Source organism: Danio rerio, chromosome 20 (assembly GCF_049306965.1).
Source record: "Danio rerio strain Tuebingen ecotype United States chromosome 20, GRCz12tu, whole genome shotgun sequence".
NCBI classification, from domain to species: Eukaryota; Metazoa; Chordata; class Actinopteri; order Cypriniformes; family Danionidae; genus Danio; species Danio rerio.
This window is the reverse complement of record NC_133195.1, coordinates 9,841,551-9,861,168: the sequence shown is the minus strand read 5'-3', so window position 1 is coordinate 9,861,168 and position 19,618 is coordinate 9,841,551. Positions and strand designations below refer to the sequence as shown.

Below are 19,618 nucleotides of genomic sequence, written 5' to 3'. Positions count from 1 at the left end.
TGACAGAACAGTATTTTTCAAGTGATTTTGCAAGATACTAGTATTCAGGTTAAAGTGCAATTTTAAGACTTAATAAGGTTAATTGGGCAAGTTAGGGTAATTATGCAAGTCATTGTAAAACAATGGTTTGTTCTGTAGACTATCAGAAATAAATGATTGCTTAAGGCACTAATATTATTGACCTTAAAATGGTTTAAAAACAATAAAAACTGCTTTTATTCTCGCCGAAATAAAACAAATTGAACTTTCTTCATAAGACAAAATATTATAGGAAATACTGAGAAAAATTTCTTGCCCTTTTAAGCATCATTTGTGAAATATTTGGAAAAGAAAATCACAGAAGAGCTAATAATTTTGACTTTATCTACATACACACACACACACACACACACACCACCCAGCTTTATCATCCACAGGTTTAGACTCATCCTTTCAGGTTTCTAGTGACCTGCTCTTTCAGCATTCACTTTTTCATTACAGGAGAGAGCAATCACTCTATAATCTCTCCCACAAACACAGAGAGCTTTTGGAGATCAGGAGCCGCTGCATCCTGGAACTGCTCTGCAAATGTCCATCAGATCCTCCTCTATCTCCTCAGTCTGCAGGTGGACTCGAATGGTACAGGACAGGGTGAATGCTGTGCACCTTCTCCCTGATGGGTTTGGATTTTGCAGCTTTACAGATCTTGTCCCAGAGCAGACGGGGCACCGGAGGGCTGAGGATGATGAACACCCAGGGGTCGATGATGGGGTTGGCCGAGAGGAAAAGAAGGGGGATGACATTGTTTCTGTGACGATCTCGGTGGTAGAGAGTATTGTGGTAAACTTGAATCTATGGAGACAAGAATTCAGTATGTTAGTTGTGCATAAACAGTAAGTCAAAAGATGTACATTTATCTAAAAACTACTCAATGTATGAGTAAAAAGTACCCCTTTTAAAAAAAGTACCAGAGTAGTAAGTGCGCAACATGATTTTGCCAAGTATTGTAAGAATTTTTGTTGAAAAATATAATCCATACCTATTCCCTACCCCTAAACCCAACCATAACTGTAAATTATTCCCAAAATCAGAGGGGAATGATGTTCTGTTTGACATCATCTGGCAATTTTGCTGAGCACACCAATACTCTGATTTAATATGACTAAGACCAGTGGTTCTCATAGTAGGGGTCAGGACCCCCTGGGGGGTCGCGAGACAATTAGGCCGTACTCACACTATGTACAGTTGCCTTGAACTGGACCAAAGCACCCCCCTCCCGTCTTCCCCGACGGCCTCATATTACATTCGGGCCTGGGCACGCTTATGTCATTGACGCTGCGTTGTTCAGTAAACGCTCTCGTTCAGCACAGTGGAGATTTCTTTAGTTATATCGTTTTAGTCGTATGCAGTGAAACGCTTTCAAATATTTTGTCGAACAGATCAGCCACTTTTGAGGCTCCTAAACAGTCAAAGACCTTGAGCTGCAGGAATTAGGAGGTTTGCTGATCGCGCAGCTGTCGTGCAGTGAGGGGTTTGCATCTTTAATAAACTATATCAGTATGCGTTCACTGAACAATAAGAATGATTATAAAATTTATATTAAACAGTCCCTTAAAAGTCAGAGAGAGGGGGTTCGCTTGATGATTTCCAAAAATCTCATACATTTTAATAAACTATTACTATCATACTAAATCAGATTTATCCATAACCTGCAGAATATTTAAATAGTTTTTAACTTATAATACATTCAATATAGTTAATATTTAATAGTTACATTAAAAAAAAAACATGCAAATAAAAAGTCATCAGCCTTTCAATTTTTTTTTTTCCCCATTGGATTGCGACCCCTGGGGTTATTATGCTAGATTAACATTACAGCAATAGCAATAGTTGCAGCAGATTGTTTTTTTGGTACAATGTTAAACATTGACACCTTTATGGCGCTCATATACTGTACATTAAAAAAAGAGGCCACGACAGAACAAGGAGGACAATCTCCAAGTGGCTCCAAGTCTCCAAAATTAAACCAAGAATAGTCTTGTGCTGTAAACATTGTGCTCACCATTCTCCTTGAGTGAAATTAATAGTAAAATAGTAAATAAAAATAGACTGTTGCACTTTTTGTGTCTTCAATAAGCTTGTTTATATAGTTCCTATTGGTGTGTGTGCACCATTGTGTGCAATATTTGTATGCTTATAACCACCTCCGAGTATAGAGGGGGTTGCGAGTCACTGGTGTTGCTATTGTAGGGTTGCGTGGTGAAAATTTTGAGAACCCCTGATTAAGACAATACTCTGATTAAGAGTCTACCATATAAACAGTGATTTTGGGTTACCTTAAAGGACCAAAGACACCTGTGTCACAAAATGTGGAGGTTTTTTCTTTCCATTACATGTGCTGTATCAAATTTCACAAAGACAACACTCTTCCACCAGTCCTTACTTCATATTTGCGTCCAATACCTCAGTTTGTCACAGGACATTAACTGCAGTTTGGCAGTTTCACTTTATTCAGCAACATATTGTTAAAGTCGAACAATGAAAAAGCAGAAATGAAAGTGAAACTGCGGAGGATATGTGGATTGTGGATATGTGTTAATCGAATTATGTGCTGTAACATGTAAAATGGGATCATAAAAGGAACCCTCGTGCGGCTCATGTAAACACCTTAATCATATTATTGTCGTATTCAGATTAAGGCAAATAATTTGTTTACTGAATGTAGTCACAAGCCCCAACCCTAGAAAAAAAGGTGATCCCTGATTTTGATGACAGCCTTTCCACAGGTAAACTAATGTAATGTTAATTCCATAATGCAAATCTTAAATTCATGCTAACAAACAAATGATCAAAAGAAATATATTATTGCAAATATATAAAACATGAATTGATGTACACTTTAAACTTGAATTTTATTGTTCAATTAAAATGATTAAAATATATTTTTTTTGTCAAATAAATATTTTTCTAGAGTCATCCACCACACTTTTGTGGCTCAAAAGTATTAGTTCAGGTTTGACACGGTACCATTTTAAAAGTATGGATTTAGCACCGGTATCGAATAAACCCCAAACCATACCCAACCTTAGAAATTACTGTGATTGGCCGTGAAGGTGATCAGTTCATCAGTCTTTGCCACTGTTCACCGAGTGCAAACACAGATGTGGACACTGGGGTGTTTCAAAGTTGCGTCAATCAGCTGGTCTGTCGATGAGCTGACATATGAGCAATTCACTGATGAATCAACTGATCTAAACGGCTTTGAATTGCTTCAGTGTCTGTCTCTGTGTTTGCACTTGGTGAACATCGGTGAAGACTGGTGAACTGGTCACCTTTACGGACAGTCTTTTGAACATGTGAACACATTGGCAATTCAGCAGTGTTTAAGTACGCATACTGTAGTGGGGGCCATATGCCTTGGGGACCTAGACCACAGTGATCACAGGCCCAATAGCATGCTAGTGGTGGTAAATCGCAACTTAAAATAAGTTTTCAGGAAAGTATGAACACTTGGACATTGAAATAAAGTGTCTAAGTGTCTAAACAGAAGCAGTCAGTCTTTCTCTTTTACATCTCTGCAGGACTGATATAGCTGATGTTATGTTTAGTGTGGTACACTTGTGTTAACTCAGCTGCTGTACCCTAGAGGCGAGAAGAAAATACGAATTAACCTAACTTTAAAGGGTGGTATTGATAACAGATTTTGGCTAAAATATTTGTCATTATTTGCAGTAACAGCTATTCAAACATGAAACAGCACACACACAAACTAGATACAAACATTAGCTACACTGTAAAAATTATATGAACAATTAAACAGCATTTGTTTTTAGGTCATTTTAACTTACTGAACTAAGTCAATCATGGTCTTAATTTTATTTAGTTTTAAGTCAGTTTAACATAATATAAGTTCAATGAACTCATAATTATTTTGATTTAGCTTTAAGAATTAAGGCAACCAGGATTTTTTTACAGTGTAGTTAAGCTTTCGGCTTAAATATGGAAAAAAAATATGGAAAGTTGTAATTTACTAGTTTATTTTCTTTACATGGGCATTATATTGTGTATTAATGTATTAAATAAAATGTTTCAAGTATTAAATTAATGTTTATGTGCCTGACTTAGCCTTAAAAAACAAATCATAATATTGCATTGGAATGTGATCTACTTACATTGTATTTACAGAATTTTCACAAAATATAATTATTTTTTGACCCAGGGCTCTATTTTGATGATCAAAATAAGTGCAAAAAAGTACAAAGCGTAGGGCGCAAATGCATTAGGGCGTGTCAGAATCCACTTTTGCTCTTTTAAGGATGGAAAAATCTGCTTTGCGCTGTGGCACATGGTCTAACATGGTTGAGCTTATTCTTTTAATGAGTTATAGGTGTGTTTTGAGAATAAACCAGAGTCTCATCTCCTATTCCCTTTAGGAGTCAGTTGCGTCGTGCCATGGCGCATTTGCTATATCCATAGCGGACTTTGTAAGTGGAAAAACCGAGCCTCTTCATTCTTTACTTTCACTTTCAGTCTCGTGGATAGGGAAACTTCTTGTACGCACAGACATCAATATGCCTCTACATAATTAATTTTGTTTAAGCGCAAAGATTTGTTTCAAAACTATTTCTAAATTCAGTTCTAATTAACAGCAAACAAATAAATCAACAATAATAACGAAGTGTGTTCAAAAAAGTTATATCCAAATACACATGCTGTGCCCCATACGGTCCAAAACCAGACATGTGGACAAATCTAAGCTTGTTTTTAATAAAACAAATATACATATGCATATAATAAATAATACTACTACTAATAGTAACATTATACAAAAGCAAATTGTTATGAATAAACTGAAAAAGCCCCTGTGTTAAAGAAGGCATGAAAGATGATTTTTATATTTATGTAGGCTAGAAAATAATAATTTTTGTAATATTTTAATCCTTTAATTCTACTTCATTTGTAAAGATATTTGCGTATTGCTGTACACCCTGTGTGTATTAAGAAATGTTTAAGCGAGGCGCACAACTAACGCGCTTTACGCTGGACTATAGACCTGATTTGATCTGTTCTATTTTGCAGTTTATTTAAGTTCCTCAAAATAGCAACGCGCCAGCAATGCACCTCAACACGCCTCCTATTTTAGACCAGAACGCCTAAGGGCACACATATGAGCGCAAATGCATTTGCTATTTATACAGCGTTGTGCAAAATGTCAAAACAACTCTTGCGCCAAGCTAAAACTAGCAAACAACAATTGCGTCGCGCCATGCACCGGGTGTATGACAGGGCCCCCAGTGTGTGAAAACTAGGCCAAATCTAATTCTGAGATAAAGTTTGATTGTAGCCATTCATTTACCTGTGATTTTAGCTGTTGACATTGTTTTACTCAGTTAATATTAAATACATATTATTATTATTTTCAGACTGTTCTTTATTTTATGTAGAAAACAAATTACAAAACAAAAAAAAAAAAAAACACCAGCTAGATTTTCACAGACTTGGTCACATTTTTAACATTATTAAGCATTTAACCTAAATATTGTTGATAATGATTACACTGTCATTACCATGTCTGCTTCGAGAGAGACTAGGGTAAGCAGAACTGTCTGACTGCTTTGTTTTTTGCAAGCTCTCAATGCTGCTCTCCAGAGGCATGTTGTCCCACAGACCACCATGAGCCACAGAGAACGCTCTCTGCAAAATCGTGCAGTTGGCTTAATAACAATTTCTAACACTCTGCAACCAGGTATTTGCTTCCTCCCACTCTCTGCAGTATTTTTTCAGTCGGTTGCGTTTAAACTCTAAAACTTTAAGACGTGGAGGGTTACCTGTAGAAGCATCTGCCATTACTCTGTCAAGACTTGACAGACTCTGCCTAAAAGACAAACCCTCCTAACTGGACAAAGACCAATCAAACTAACGATTACGTCAAGTATTACCCAATAAAAAGTAGGAAATGAGGCATGTTCAGTAAATGCGTGTGGGAGGATTTGCATGAAAAGCTACTTTTAAAAAATGATAAAAAATCCGTATTGATTCAAAACAGGACACGCAATTTCATTCTCAAATACAGGACGATTCTGTATTTTAGGGGCAGGTGGCAACCCTACATGCAGCACTGATTGAACATACAATTTGTGCATGTATTTGAAAATGTAACATTCTGTAGTGCATTTTGGAGCACAAGAGACCGAACAGACGCAATTATTGGTCATATTTAACAAATACTGCATAAACACCCTTTACTATCTAGCAAGAGGTAATGGCTAGTGTGTAACCCAACACAGAGGTATTTATTTACGACCCGGAAAAGAATGTGCTTGTTTCTTTATGAACAGAGAAAGGCTCCTGCTCTTACAAAGCACATCTTAACATTTATTTCCTTTTTATATAATCAGCTCTAATTGATACAATCATGTATTCTCTCTATGGGTAATCAAGTGTTTCTTGACAGTCTGTTGCTTGTGTATTAATGTTCTATGTAATTAAACTCTTGGGAATTAATGCTTCAACGCTACTACAGTTAAACAAGATAGCAGGCCATGTCTGGTATTTATGCAGTGCTACTTAGAACACTAGTCTAAAGGGAATCTGAATCACAGATCCCATAAGGGATCAATGGTAAATATGTGCAATTTGTTAACAATGAAATATGGGTCAGTATTGTGATAGTGACCTGCAAAGCAATAAGTCCAGTGGTCTAGTGACTAATTTATGGATGAGTTTTGGATGAGATTTGAGTGTTTAAGTCAGTGCACTTGCATGTAATGTAGCCCTAAAAATATGAACGTACTGCGCAGGCCTGGATTGGTTAATTGGGAGGACCGGTGTCGCTAGCTGCTTGCACTCTCAGCAGTCGCACTTTTTTAAATTTATTTATTTGACCATAGCCTCACTCTTTTTATTCATTATTTTGCCGCAGCTCTATACTCATTTTATTCATTTTCTCGCAGCTCTGTAAGCAAAATGCAGCCAGCAGGTTAATGATGATGTAACTGTCATTCAACCCCAAACAGGGGCACCTTAGTGAAAATAAGAATTTGAATAATTAATATTAATGAATATTACACCTGTTCAATGAAGATTAGATGATTCACTACATTAATAAATCTGACAAAACTTGATCAGAAATATAAAAAGGGGAGAAAAAGATTAAGCCATCAATAGAAAGTAATTCTGTGGGGAAAAAAAAGAGTCTCGCCAATAACCATGAAACATATATTTTTTATTTTAACCACACCAGCGTAACAGCGCCGTTGTGGTCAGAATGTTGCGTTACAACCTACAACCTGCGAGGTTCGAACCTCACAGTAATTATTATTATTATTATTATTTTTTTTTTTTTTCATTTTTATTGTTAAGATATATGATACTGTTAGGGTTGTTGAACATTTGGAGTTCTAAAGCAGTTTTCTTTTTAAAAAAAAAAAAAAAAAAAACATTATAGTGTCATTGGAAACTGAATTGGAAATGACGTTATTGATAATATAGTTAGTCCTGAACTGAGGTGGCCCAGCCTAAAGCCTGGTTTATACTTCTGCGTCAAGTGACCGGCGTGACCCACGGCGCATGCAACGCGCGTAGCTGTGCATTTATACTTCTGCGCGCTGTCTCTGTTGGTCTGCATTAACACTTCCGAAACACTAGTTGGCAGTGAGGTGTTAATGTTCCTCTGTGTCGAGTTTCTTCGCTGCTTTTTTGCTTTTCCTGAACACTTCCGGGATGGACAAGTTGCTCAAACTCGCTCATTTTGAGGCAGCAACCGATGGACGTGCAGCAACTTTAACTATGACGTAAACACAAAACAAAACTTTCCATCCGGAGCTCCTTCACAGGACTCCACACTTGTAAACAATCGCTACATTGGGTTCGCGCGGCTCTCGGTCCCGCCCAGACTCGTCAGCGATACCAAGCCGACCAATCACAAAGCTTGCGCTACGCGTTGTTGCGACGTGTAGTTACATATTTTGAGAGGTGCACGTCAGTGACGGCCACGGCGAAGGGCTATGCGTCAGCGCCGTAGCATACGCCGGTGTTTGACGCAGAAGTATAAATCAGCCTTAAAGGAGTCCCAATCCAGCCCATACTGTGGTGCTAACAGAGTCTGATCTCTTGTGTTCTTGTATACTTGAGGATTTTTAGTCTTTTAGATAATCATTATGATCTGTCATGCAAGAGATTCAGATCCTAAAATGTAAGAGGCACAGTATATTGCTTCTATAAAGATCCAGATTGTACTGCAAAATAATTATAGAAATTGAAAAGGTCTAAAATATTATTGATCAAATATGAAGTTCTAAGTTGTATTGTATTTTATCTTTATGATACTGCATTTATAATTTGCAATTAATGTTAATGTAATTTGTATTATTTTCTTGTAATTTTGTTTGTATTTTAATGTATTTATTTAAATCACATTTTGCAGATTTTAAATCAAATTTTCAGGGTTTTTTGTATGAATTATTTTTAAATGATTTCATTTGTATACAGTTTGCATTTGTTAGTTTTTATACTGTGTGTTTATCTCAATAAAATTGTGCATTTATTTAAAATATTATTTTAATTGTATTAACCAAAATATTTATCACTTTTTTTTATTTACTTTCTATGCTTATTTATCTTATTTACTCTCATGTGGACCAATGTGAGCTTGACTTTTTATCAGTATTATTTCTCTATTTGTAGTCTGAAAATAAAGTAGCACTATCTTTAGTGAACAGAGAATTAATTTTAATGTAAACTTATCATTCAATAAAAAAACTGAATTGTACATTCAATTAAAAAAACATTATATAAAAATAAATCATACCTACAAACTTTTAGTATTAAGGGCTAAATAATCTAAGTGTTTAATTTGGAGAGCGTTATCCCTGCTGAGAGGAAAACAGAAATCATCAAAGAGCTTAATATGGTTTCCACTACAGTTACACTTTACACTTTAATGGTTTCCATAATGGGTTTGGAGACATAATACATTAGGATGTATTAATTTTTAACATACTACCAATACAACGCAAAAAAAAAGTCAGTATAGAGACCCAAAGGGCCATTAATGTTTAAAACCAATAATAAATATAACTTCCATTACAACCAATACTACAATAGCAATCTATCTATCTATAAAGAGAGCATGAATGTAAAAGTCAAGTGAAAGTTCGAAAGAGACATGAGACAACTCTGCTTATAACTGTCTTACCACAAGAGGAAGAGAGCAAAAGACGAATGCTATTGTCATGAACCACAGCAGCACCAGATGTTCAACCTCCTTGGTCATGGAGCGGTGTCTCTTGTGTCCGCGCTGCCGCCGGACTGAGCTCCGGTGCGCCTTCAGCCTCCTATACATGCGCGAAATGTGATAAATGACGGACGCGTTGCACAAAACAGTACACACTATCATGAGCAGCAAACAAGACGCGTAGATGATATTAAACGCCTTGTGTTCGCTCGCAGACGGGTCCATATCAATGAAGCACCACGTTCCCGGACAGTACTGGACATACTTCCCGAACCCGAGGAAAGGTGTGACGCAGAAGAGCGCGCACAGCAGGTAAATGAGCGCGATGGTGATGTACCCGCACCGTTTACTCGAGTACTTCTCGTAAAAGAAAGGATGGCCAATGGAGAGCCAGCGCTCCACGGCCATGGACAGAAGAATGGCGAGGGTCACCACGCTGAAAAATGTCATCGCGTATGCAAAATGTCCGCAGGCCAGCCGATTTTCATTCATCCCGAGCAGAGACGCGTTCCTGAAGTACGCAGTTAAAACTAGAGGACTGAGGGAGAAAGTTCCCAGCAAATCCGTGATGACTAGAGATGAGACCAGGACGTGGAATAGAGATGCCGGTTGTTTCCTCCGCCGCATTTCCAAGAGGATTAAGGCGACCACATTCCCAAGGACACCGGTGGAAAACATGAACGCGGGTATTGTGGGAGATCCTCCAGAGACGCTGATCTGCTCGCGGCAACTGACGTTCTGTGACGCCATGAAAGTTACTTTATTGTCCAACCCTGGGTTAATTCTGCGCTGGTTGAAGAGATATATATGAGGGAAATTTCATGGTAGAGAAGATCCAAACTTATAGTGAAGGCGAGCTTTTACGCACAGCCCATGACTTTAAAACGAAAGTGAGGTGGGGTTTCAGTCGAGCGCGCTCTGATGTCAACAGCTAATGACTCACTCCAACTAACGCAGTTTGAGTCAAATGGATTCAAAACTCAAGCACTTAATTTAAAACGGTTTACTGAATGTCTTAGTAATGCGTTCTCAGCTTGTATGGTATCAAGCTAAATGAAAAATTAGCCCAAAAAATAGGCCTACATGAAAGTGAAATAAATGTTTTTATTATTAAAATGTTTTTGCAAATATATATATATATATATATATATATATATATATATATATATATATATATATATATATATATATATATATATATATATTTTTTTTTTTTTTTTTTTTTTTTTCTTTTTTTCTTAGTCTCTTTATTAGTCAGGGGTCGCCACAGTGGAATGAACTGCCAACTTATCCAGCATATGTTTTACACAGCAGATGCCCTTCCAGCTGCGAACCAACAATGTTTTTTTTTTTTTTTTTTTGCTAATATATATTATGGAAAATATACAATTTTAATATTTAACTATACATTTACCCAACATTTATAAACAGAACTTAAAATGTATGTATATACATGAATTATTTTAGCCAAATGAAGTTTATTACAGTTTTTCTCAAATGCTAAAACACAAAAGCTAATTATCTAAACCACAGTTGTCTAAACACATTTACCAAATCTAGCCATCATTTTGCAATATTATAAACACATTTCACATGAAGACACCATTCACAAAACACAATCCTCCGTTCTCATAAATCTAAACACATTTTTCCTTGCTAAAACACAAGTTGCAAAAGAACTCTGCTCATATAATCAAATGAAAGCTCATGTGATGCAAAATGCTTGACACAGTCAGCAATATTAGAACACAATGAACATACCTGGCATCATTCATTACACAGAACATCTCAAAATTGGAGACACTTGTTGCAAATGCTGTGACCACACGTATAAAAGCAAGGTGAGAGTGCACAGTTTGCTGAAGATTCCAAACAAACACAGTGGATGAAGGCAGAGTCAGGGGAAGAGGAATTCGAGTCAGGAGGGAGAAGAGCTGGCCATGAAAGAAAAGGAGCAGGTCAACAAGCAGGAGGAGTTCAAATTAGAGGAGGAAGAGCAGGAGGCCAAGAAGGGAGAAGGTCCAGGAGGGAGAGCAAGACAACCTTGCGCCATCATTACAGATGAGATGAAAGCAACAGTCATTAACCATGTCATTGTCCATGGCATGACAATGGCTGAAGCAGAACTAAGAGTCCATCCAAAGCTGTGTAGGTTCACCGAGCATGTTCACATTAGTGTACATGCAGTGATTTCTATAGATGTATACTCTAAATATGAAACTTACAAATCTAAATGTTTATTCCCCTGCAAAGATCGGTTTCTAAAAATATGAATTTGCAATATACAGTTATGAAACAAAGAACCTTCTCCCAAATTGAGCATTGTGTTTTCAATTGTTTTGCTGTAGTGTGTAATGATTTGTATAGTGTTTACATTTTTGAAAGCTTCTAGCTGCTCCTTTGGTTTGAAAGATTGAGTTTTGAAGTGAGAAGTTGTGGTTGTGTTTATGTAGCTTTAGAAAAGGATGTTGTGTTTAGACATTGGGGAACATGGAGAAAACGTTTGTGAAATGTGTTTTAGCATGTGAGAAAAACTGTAAAACCAGTTCGTCTATTTAAATTTTTGTTTACCATCTGCATGGCGTCAGGACGCCTCCCAGTGGAGAAGATTCAAGAGACAGGTGGGCTTCTAAAGAGATGATGGTTGCTAAAACATGTCATTTCCCAAAAATTTCAGTAGGAACAGTGGCCAGGGGGTTCGGAAGACCCACCCCTCACTGACTAAGGTCAAGAATTTGTCCCTCACATGAACTTATTTGTCTTATTTTGACTGCTATGCCATCAGGATAAGTGGAAAATAACCCATTATTTAAAACTAAGCAGAATCCTCTGTTGGCTGTCGCCTCGACTTCAGCTAATCAGTTTTAGCCAATGCAAACAATTATTTTTCATGAGTCCATTCAATTCAATTCATCTTTATTTCTAAAGCGCTTTTACAATGTAAATTGTGTCAAAGCAGCTTCATATTTAAGATTATAGTAAATTAAAACTGTGTCAGTTCAGTTTTCAGTGTTGAAGTTCAGTTCAGTTTAGTTCAGTTCAGTGTGGTTTAATATTCACTGCTGAGTGTTTAAACCCTGAAGAGCAGATCCATCGATGCACAGGTCCCTAACCATGCAAGCCAGTGGCAAGAGCAGCGAGGAAAAAACTTCACCAATTGGCGAAAGTTAAGAATAAAAAACCAAGAGAGAAACCAGGCTCAGTTGGGCATGACCATTTCTCACGTCTTGTGCAGAGCTGCAGTCTAGGCGCCGGAGGCTGGAGAGAGCTGGACGATCATCGTGGAGAAGCTGCAGGTGAAAGAGGTCACCGGCTGGTGTACAGGCTGTCTCTTCTGGATTAATGCAAGGACTCTTCTGTCACTGGGGTCTTACAAGGATCAGTCTCATGCTCTCCACTCGTCCATGACCACTACAGCAGCTGCTCAGGTTATGGCCTGGTCCAGGATTCTGAAACCTCGGGAACAATAAAAAACAGACTAACATACTGTGAGCGCAGATGCCGTTCATATTACAATGTCTTTGGGGAAGTGTTCCCGGTTGCCCTAAATAATGCAGACTAACAATCTTTTAGAGGATTTGGAGTTCTACAGCATTTGTGTTTTATGTGTGTGCTAATGCAAAGGAATGTGTCTTTAATCTAGTTTTAAACTAATAGAGTGTGTCTGCTTCTTAAGCTGTGAGTCCAACATCCAGCTGTGCAAGAAATCATACAATCTGATGCATAAGATGAGTCTTCCTTCGCTACTGTATTCTTTTTAATGGAGAAAACATTTTACAAGAAACATTTATTGTAAATCTTAGACCTTATTCTTTAAACAAAAAACGGTGTGAAGCACCAAAAGTGGCCCATATTAAATTTGATTTAAATACTATTTTGGTAAAAATAGGCAAAATCTCTGGTTATGATGACCATCCAACGAGCCAATTCAGAATAGTTGTTATACTTGTTTTAATCTCATTAAAATGCAGTATTTAATTTTCATAATTTAACAGAAAATGATGCGTATAATTGCGAAAAGGTCTATTTTTGGAGAAAAAAGAATCACCCCTTTTACCAGGCTGGCTACAAGCCTGAGAAACATTAGTTATAATCATTAAACTTATCCATTTCATCTTCAGATCAACTGGAGTTCCACAGGGATCAGTGTTAGGATTCTCACTGGTGATTCTCCATGTTCTTTCTAGCATTCACAGATTCTCTAATGAGTATGTGTGTCTGTCTAGTTTAGAGATGCTCAAATTAGGGCCCGCAGGCTAAAGTTGGCGCATTGTAACCTTTGATTTGGCCCACCATTCGATCTAAAAAGGGGGTGAGAATGATGGAAAGGGATGGAGCGAATGCCTTTGACAGAGATCGTCATTTTAACATAACCTTATTTTTTATTTATTTTTTTGTTTTATTGCTGATTTATTGCTGAACTACAAAAAATCCAACTGACATCAAATAATTCAATTAAATGTTGTAAATGAATCAGATTTTTAAAATGTAAATACTGTCTCGACAGATAAAGCACAATGCACAGGTAATCTGCGACCAAATCAAGGTAAAGGTGGAGGAGCAGCTCGAGTGTATTCAGCATTGTACTCCATTGTGTTATAAATGGAATTGCTTATGTCTTTACAGTTATAAGTTCATTAACTCCAAATGTTAAACATGATACTGGGTTAATTTATATGATTTAAAGCAACATTTTCTTTTTTTTTTTTTTAACAGATTTAATGTAATATGGTTTGGTATATGTTCGGCCCACAGCCCTCAATTAAGTTAGGTTTCTGGCCCTTTATAGGAACAAGTTTCGGCACTGTGGTCTAGTTGAATGGTTTGAAACTAAATATTGATAGAAACAAAGCAGCTGTTCATCCTAGGCAAACACCACCTATTGCCAAGACCATGTCATTTCAATAGACAAACTCGACCATCTTCCACTCCGACAGCCAAGAAATTTGACAACGACCTGTTGTTTGCACCTTAAATACCACAGTCAAGACATCCAGATTCTTCCTGCAGAAAATCCAAAAATGTTGGTTGAAACACTGACACACATCACTTCCCGAATATGCTCCCTCCTCGCTGAATGAGCAATGGCTTTCACAATGAGGTCAAACCTTACTTTCCAAAACATTTACTTTCTCTGTTCCTCTTTGGTGGAATAAGCTGCCAACATCTGCCATGCACACAAACTGCTGAAACCATCACATCTTTCACAGCAGAAGAGACACCTCTTTAGTAAGCATTTAACCACCCCACACCCTTAAACCAACGTACTTATGCAAACACAGACACACACACATAATTAAACCAATGCTCTTATGCAAACACAACCACACACAAATCATTCTTGGCATTGTGTGCTTCATGATCTACAGCAGTTTCTCATATTGTATAACATTGTATTAAAAATATTGCTTATGCTCTTCTATTTTGGTTTGGGTATAACTTTTTCACAAAACGCATTATTTTAAAGGGCACCTAATTACCCCTTTTACAAGATGTAAGCTAAGCTTTTGGTGTCTGCAAAGTTTCAGCTCAAAATACCCATCAGATAATTTATTACAGCCTTCAGAATCTGCTCATTTTGGTGTCTGATTGCAGTGTAGCTTGTAGCTTGTGGCTTTAAATGCAAATGAGCTGCTTCTACCCGCCCATCGCTCCCACATGTGTGTTTGCCTCTCATTATGCGTTATGTCAGATAAACAGCAGTCAGTAATGATTACAGACTCTGTATTTGTGGTGGAGTTTATTCAAGTTTTTCTGATATGATGAGTCCCAGACAAAACCTAGTACACATACATATATATGCAACTTTACTAACACCATGTGGCTGTGGTAATAATAGCAGTTAAGAATAATATATACATATTTACTGTCTTTGTTACAAACATGCTCTGTTTTAAAAGCATTTTAATTTTATAAAACTTAAAAAAGTCACAGAAAGTTGTAACAGATATTTTAACCCCAGTTTATTTGCAAAAAATGTTTTGTGGTCATGTGTATGCATAGTAACATGCTGGCTGTGAATCAGTGGGCGGGGAAAACTGCATTTATACGTCACATTGCGGTGGACCTCAAAATCACTGGGATTGGGGTCCTATTCTAATGTCAGGAAATTTCAAAGAGAGTTGTAGGGTTTCTATCACTCCCATATGACTGTGGACACACTATACCTACACACAGTTCTATCCAAACAGCTTATGAAAGTTGATTTTTAGGTCTCTCTTTAAATGTAAAGATTTGTTGTTATTCTAATTGACTTCCATTTTTTTCCAACGTTACCAACATTTTACAAAATATCTTATTTTGTAAAAGTAAGAAAGACATGCATGTGTGGGGTGACAAGAGGGTTAAGCCCAGTTCACGCTACCTGACTTTAAACATTGGCAGATCGTTGTATTGTTAAATTTCTGCCGTGTTCACACTATGTGACACTACGTAATTTATCTACAAGAGGGGAATCACACACTACATGATCTGACAAATACTCATTCGTCAACAGCTCAGTCAAGCTACTAAACCCGTTCAATGAAATTTTGAGGGAGGAGTAGTCAGAAAAAGCTGAACACTAGAGGCTGCTTGCGTGCTGATTACATCACTGACAGTGTTTTAAGCTTTCAAGGGAGCATTTAAAAACATTGTCAGTCAGCTGATGCATCAGCTGATCTATGTATTTCCTTCTAACATTGTCATTTTTTAAATTACAAAACAGTAAAGAACTGTGCATTTCTACCTTTAATTACTTTACACTGTGACTTTAAAACGCTCCCTTGAAAGCTTGAAACTGTCAGTGATGTAATCAGCACACAACCAATAGTGTTCATGTTTTTCTGACGACTCCTTGTTGTCAGATCATCTATTGTGTGACCCCCTTCTTGTGGATCATTTACGTAATGTCACATAGTGTGAACACCACAGGGATTAAAAGACACAAAAGGTGCGTTCGACATGAAGCATGGCTGCAGTCGGTGATTAGCCGAGCACAGGCATGGGTGGAGTTAAAAACGGAGGCTTCAAGCCGGACAATTCGGGCTTAAAGTTGTGGCAGTCATGATGACCAATCACATGGTGTTATTATAATTTTTTTATTTACAACAACAAAAGATTTACAGTACAAATAAAACAGAATACAGTCTCTACAAACTATAGTTCACTTTTAAACAATTATAAATTACATATCAAACGCATGAAAGAAATAAGGGGAAACGAGAGGGTATTAAAAACATAAAAATGAATAGCCCTATTAAATACAAAGCAATAAGCACACATTTTAGGAGTTTAAACATCACTCTAGGCTAATACTTCTTATTTGAATATGCTAAAAATGGGTTTATATTTATTAACATTTATAGAAATAAAACTTTCCAATAGTACTATTAATGTAAAACCCAAAACAAGGTGTTTTTATTAAGTCTTAAACAATGATTAAGATTATTTTGGATAATGAAAGCATTTTCAAAAAAGCACTTTAACCTGTTAAACTCCCCGTCATCGACTTTCGCTTTAAGATTTAAAGGGCTAGCATTGCACTAGACCCCCTTAAGTGGTTTCATTTAAAAATTTTAAATCTATATTTTATGCACATATTTATCACATTTTTTTTTTAATTCTACTGAGCAAAAGTTATTTACACTTAAATACACAGTATTTTGGATACCAGAGGTAGGTATTGAACATTGGCTCATTTTCAAATTTTTCATATGGTTCATATATGACACATGTACAAGTTATAGCTCAAATGAAAGCTTTTGCCGGTGCTCATACAGTTCTAGCATTCATTTTACTCAATTATATTCACATATCAGACAGTTGTCGAATGAATTGTGGTGTTTCCATAGTGCAGAAGTGAAAACAATACATTTATGATCAATAAGCAGCCCCAGACAGCACAGACAGCTCTCATCTCTTACCTTATGCTGTGTGCTTGAGGGCCATTTCTCCTTTGTTTTTGAGGTGATATGCATAAGTAATCCTTTTTTATGCCTGACATAATCCAAACACAGTGAATTATGTTTGATCAAACAAAAGAATAGTGAAATCAAAAGCAAAACAATGATCGGTCCGTGTGGCTTGTAAAACACCTCTCGTCAGTTGGAATACAATAACTTTTGCATAGATTATGGTAGAGACATTTTTCTTTTTTCCTGTGATTACAGACATGTGCAGCAACCACCAAAATTAATTACAGCTACCTAGACCACATGGAACCTAAAAGGTACACTTTTAAATTTGAGTTTATAAAAAAAAGTTTTTAGGTGTTTATTATAACACAGACAACATATAGTTATTTAAAACACTTTCAATAGTGTTCTATGAAAATTCAAAGGGTGTTATTTAAAATGATACCAAATTTTTGCATTTACACCTCTGCATGTGTATTTGGGTATAGCTTTCAAATTTGGGTAGGCAAAATCCAGGCGGAAATCCCAAAATGGCACTGGGGTTTAAGAGGTTAATCCAAAAAGATTGAACAAAATGACAAAGAAGTAGAAGTTTCCCAGAAAGAGCAAGGTACATCAATGTCACTTTAAAAAAATGTCATATAAATAACTTAATAATTATTTAATAAAATTGTTCTTTAACTTAATTTGTTAAGAAACCGTTAGGGTGGCAGGATAAATGATAATAATTATTTTTTTTACAAGTTTGAAGGCCAAATTTGAATTAATATTTAGGTTATTCACTAAAATATAAAACTCAAATCATTCATGGAGCTGAATGCACTAAATAGTCTGTATAAAAACCAGATTATTTATTCATTCAACCCATCTCTAGGAAACATCCACACATACGCACACTCATATACTACGGACAATTTAGCCAACCCAATTCACCTGTATCGCATGTCTTTGGACTGTGGGGGAAACCGGAGCACCCGGAGGAAACCTATGCGAACGCAGGGAGAACATGCAAACTCCACACAAAAACACCAACTGAGGATCGAACCAGCAACTCACCGACCTTCTTGCTGTGAGGCGAACGTGCTACCCACTGCGCCACTGCGTTGCCCTCAGGTTGTTTAGCAAAACAAAAAATATCGCTGCAGTAAAATATTTATAGTCTTTTAGTAAGCATTGTGTTTATAGAGATGTGTAAGAGAGAGATGGCATGAAAAGTGAATTGTTTGTTTTGAAATTGGTGAATCGGAATTTATCTAATAATAAACCCGAAACACACATGGTTGTTGTCATGCGGTGAACTCGGCCAATTGTGTTAGGTGTCGTCATCTCAGCTCCAGCAGTCGCTCTTTCATATGCTGCACTAGCTGAATCAGTTGTCTAATCTAGAAGCACAGTCATGATACTTTGATGCCACATGTGACAGTCACATGGCAGCAGCGCAGCATCAATCCGGACCAAATTTCGAACCAGCATGCACCAATTTAAGACCGATCTTAAAATTCAATCAATCTGCACAGCGCTGCATGAAGTCGAACGCACCTAAAATCAAGTCATGTAGTGTAAACGGCACAGCAATCTGCCGATGTTTAAAGACTTGTAGTGTAAACTAGGCTTAAGTTGTTTTGCTAACTTTTACATTTAACCACAACCCAGTCTAAACCCTGTCAAACTCAACTAACAGAGAGACAGAGTTTGTGAAATGCACATATGATAGTGTCAAATGTCAAAAAAGCATTAAAAACTTTGGTATGTACAGTTTGTTACATGTTTACAGTAGTAAAATGGCGAAAAACGGCAAACTTGTGTTAATTATATTCATCATCTATTCATATTTTTATAATATTCTAAAGTGATCATCATTTACGTCAATATAAATAATTGTGACAGTTATGTTATCTATAAAGCTTTGTTGTTTCATTGCACAAATCCTTTTCTATTCAAAATCGGATCACATCTGTGCACTGGACGCTTTGCATCAGCCTGAAACCCTTCTTTAGACGTTTTGGTAGTTTTGTGGTCTTTGGTTAAGGCATCCTTTCATTTAAGATCACCACATCGTCACATCTCATGAACTTCTTCGGGGACAATTACATTTAAGTCGCACACTGCTCCCTCTCGAAATGAAGAACTGCTGGATTTTAGCTGTACTTTTAACAAATGTTCGTTTTATGAAAGCGATTCAAAAGGAGAGACTTTTCCCTTTTGGAATATCTGAAGGGGATTCAGTTCTTCAGGAAGGTGACGATGAAGTGTCCGCAGCCCTGAAGATAAAAAAGCCATTACAGTTCTACGACATGCAGTTCAACATTCTTTATGTAAGCTACGTGATTTTGCTCTTTGCTATTACATTTAAATGTGTTACGTGTGTGTGTGTGTGTGTGCGTGTGTCTGTGTCTGTGTGGTGGTACTTTTGGTAGCATTAAGTTTTTTGCTTAAGTAAATAAAACCACATGTGCAACCAGACTTAATAAACATATAAAACATGTCAAGTCTACAATATAAAATGCAA

At 36.8% G+C, this 19,618-nt stretch overlaps 2 protein-coding genes across 6 annotated transcripts in view; one reads left to right on the top strand and one right to left on the bottom strand.

The window, feature by feature from the left end:
* Window positions 1-594: 594 nt before the first annotated feature.
* On the bottom strand, window positions 595-10,123 carry ptger2b (prostaglandin E receptor 2b (subtype EP2)). Its single transcript, NM_001030250.1, has 2 exons — window positions 9,176-10,123; window positions 595-831 (listed from the first exon to the last, which is right to left on the bottom strand). The coding sequence occupies exons 1-2, from the start codon at window positions 9,962-9,964 to the stop codon at window positions 595-597; spliced, it is 1,026 nt and encodes a 341-aa protein (NP_001025421.1). The 5' UTR covers window positions 9,965-10,123.
* A 7,446-nt stretch (window positions 10,124-17,569) lies between these two features.
* nid2b (nidogen 2b (osteonidogen)) overlaps window positions 17,570-19,618 on the top strand; it is a 32,756-nt gene continuing 30,707 nt past the window's right edge. For 2 of the 5 annotated variants that reach the window (XM_073934060.1, XM_073934061.1), the window contains exon 1: window positions 19,185-19,424. In XM_073934060.1, coding sequence (XP_073790161.1) covers window positions 19,230-19,424 — 195 coding nt within the window. In that variant the 5' untranslated portion in view covers window positions 19,185-19,229. Of the gene's footprint in view, window positions 17,720-19,067; window positions 19,425-19,618 lie in introns of those variants that run through there. The other 3 variants (XM_073934062.1, XM_073934063.1, XM_073934059.1) reach the window with 3 other exon arrangements.

Bases quoted from the DNA above. Each gene is read 5' to 3' on its own strand.
- ptger2b (NM_001030250.1), bottom strand. From the start codon at position 9,964: ATGGCGTCACAGAACGTCAGTTGCCGCGAGCAGATCAGCGTCTCTGGA. The intron at 832-9,175 runs GTAAGACAGTTA...TTGTCTCCATAG, and splicing joins TTTGCTCTCTTCCTCTTGTG to ATTCAAGTTTACCACAATAC.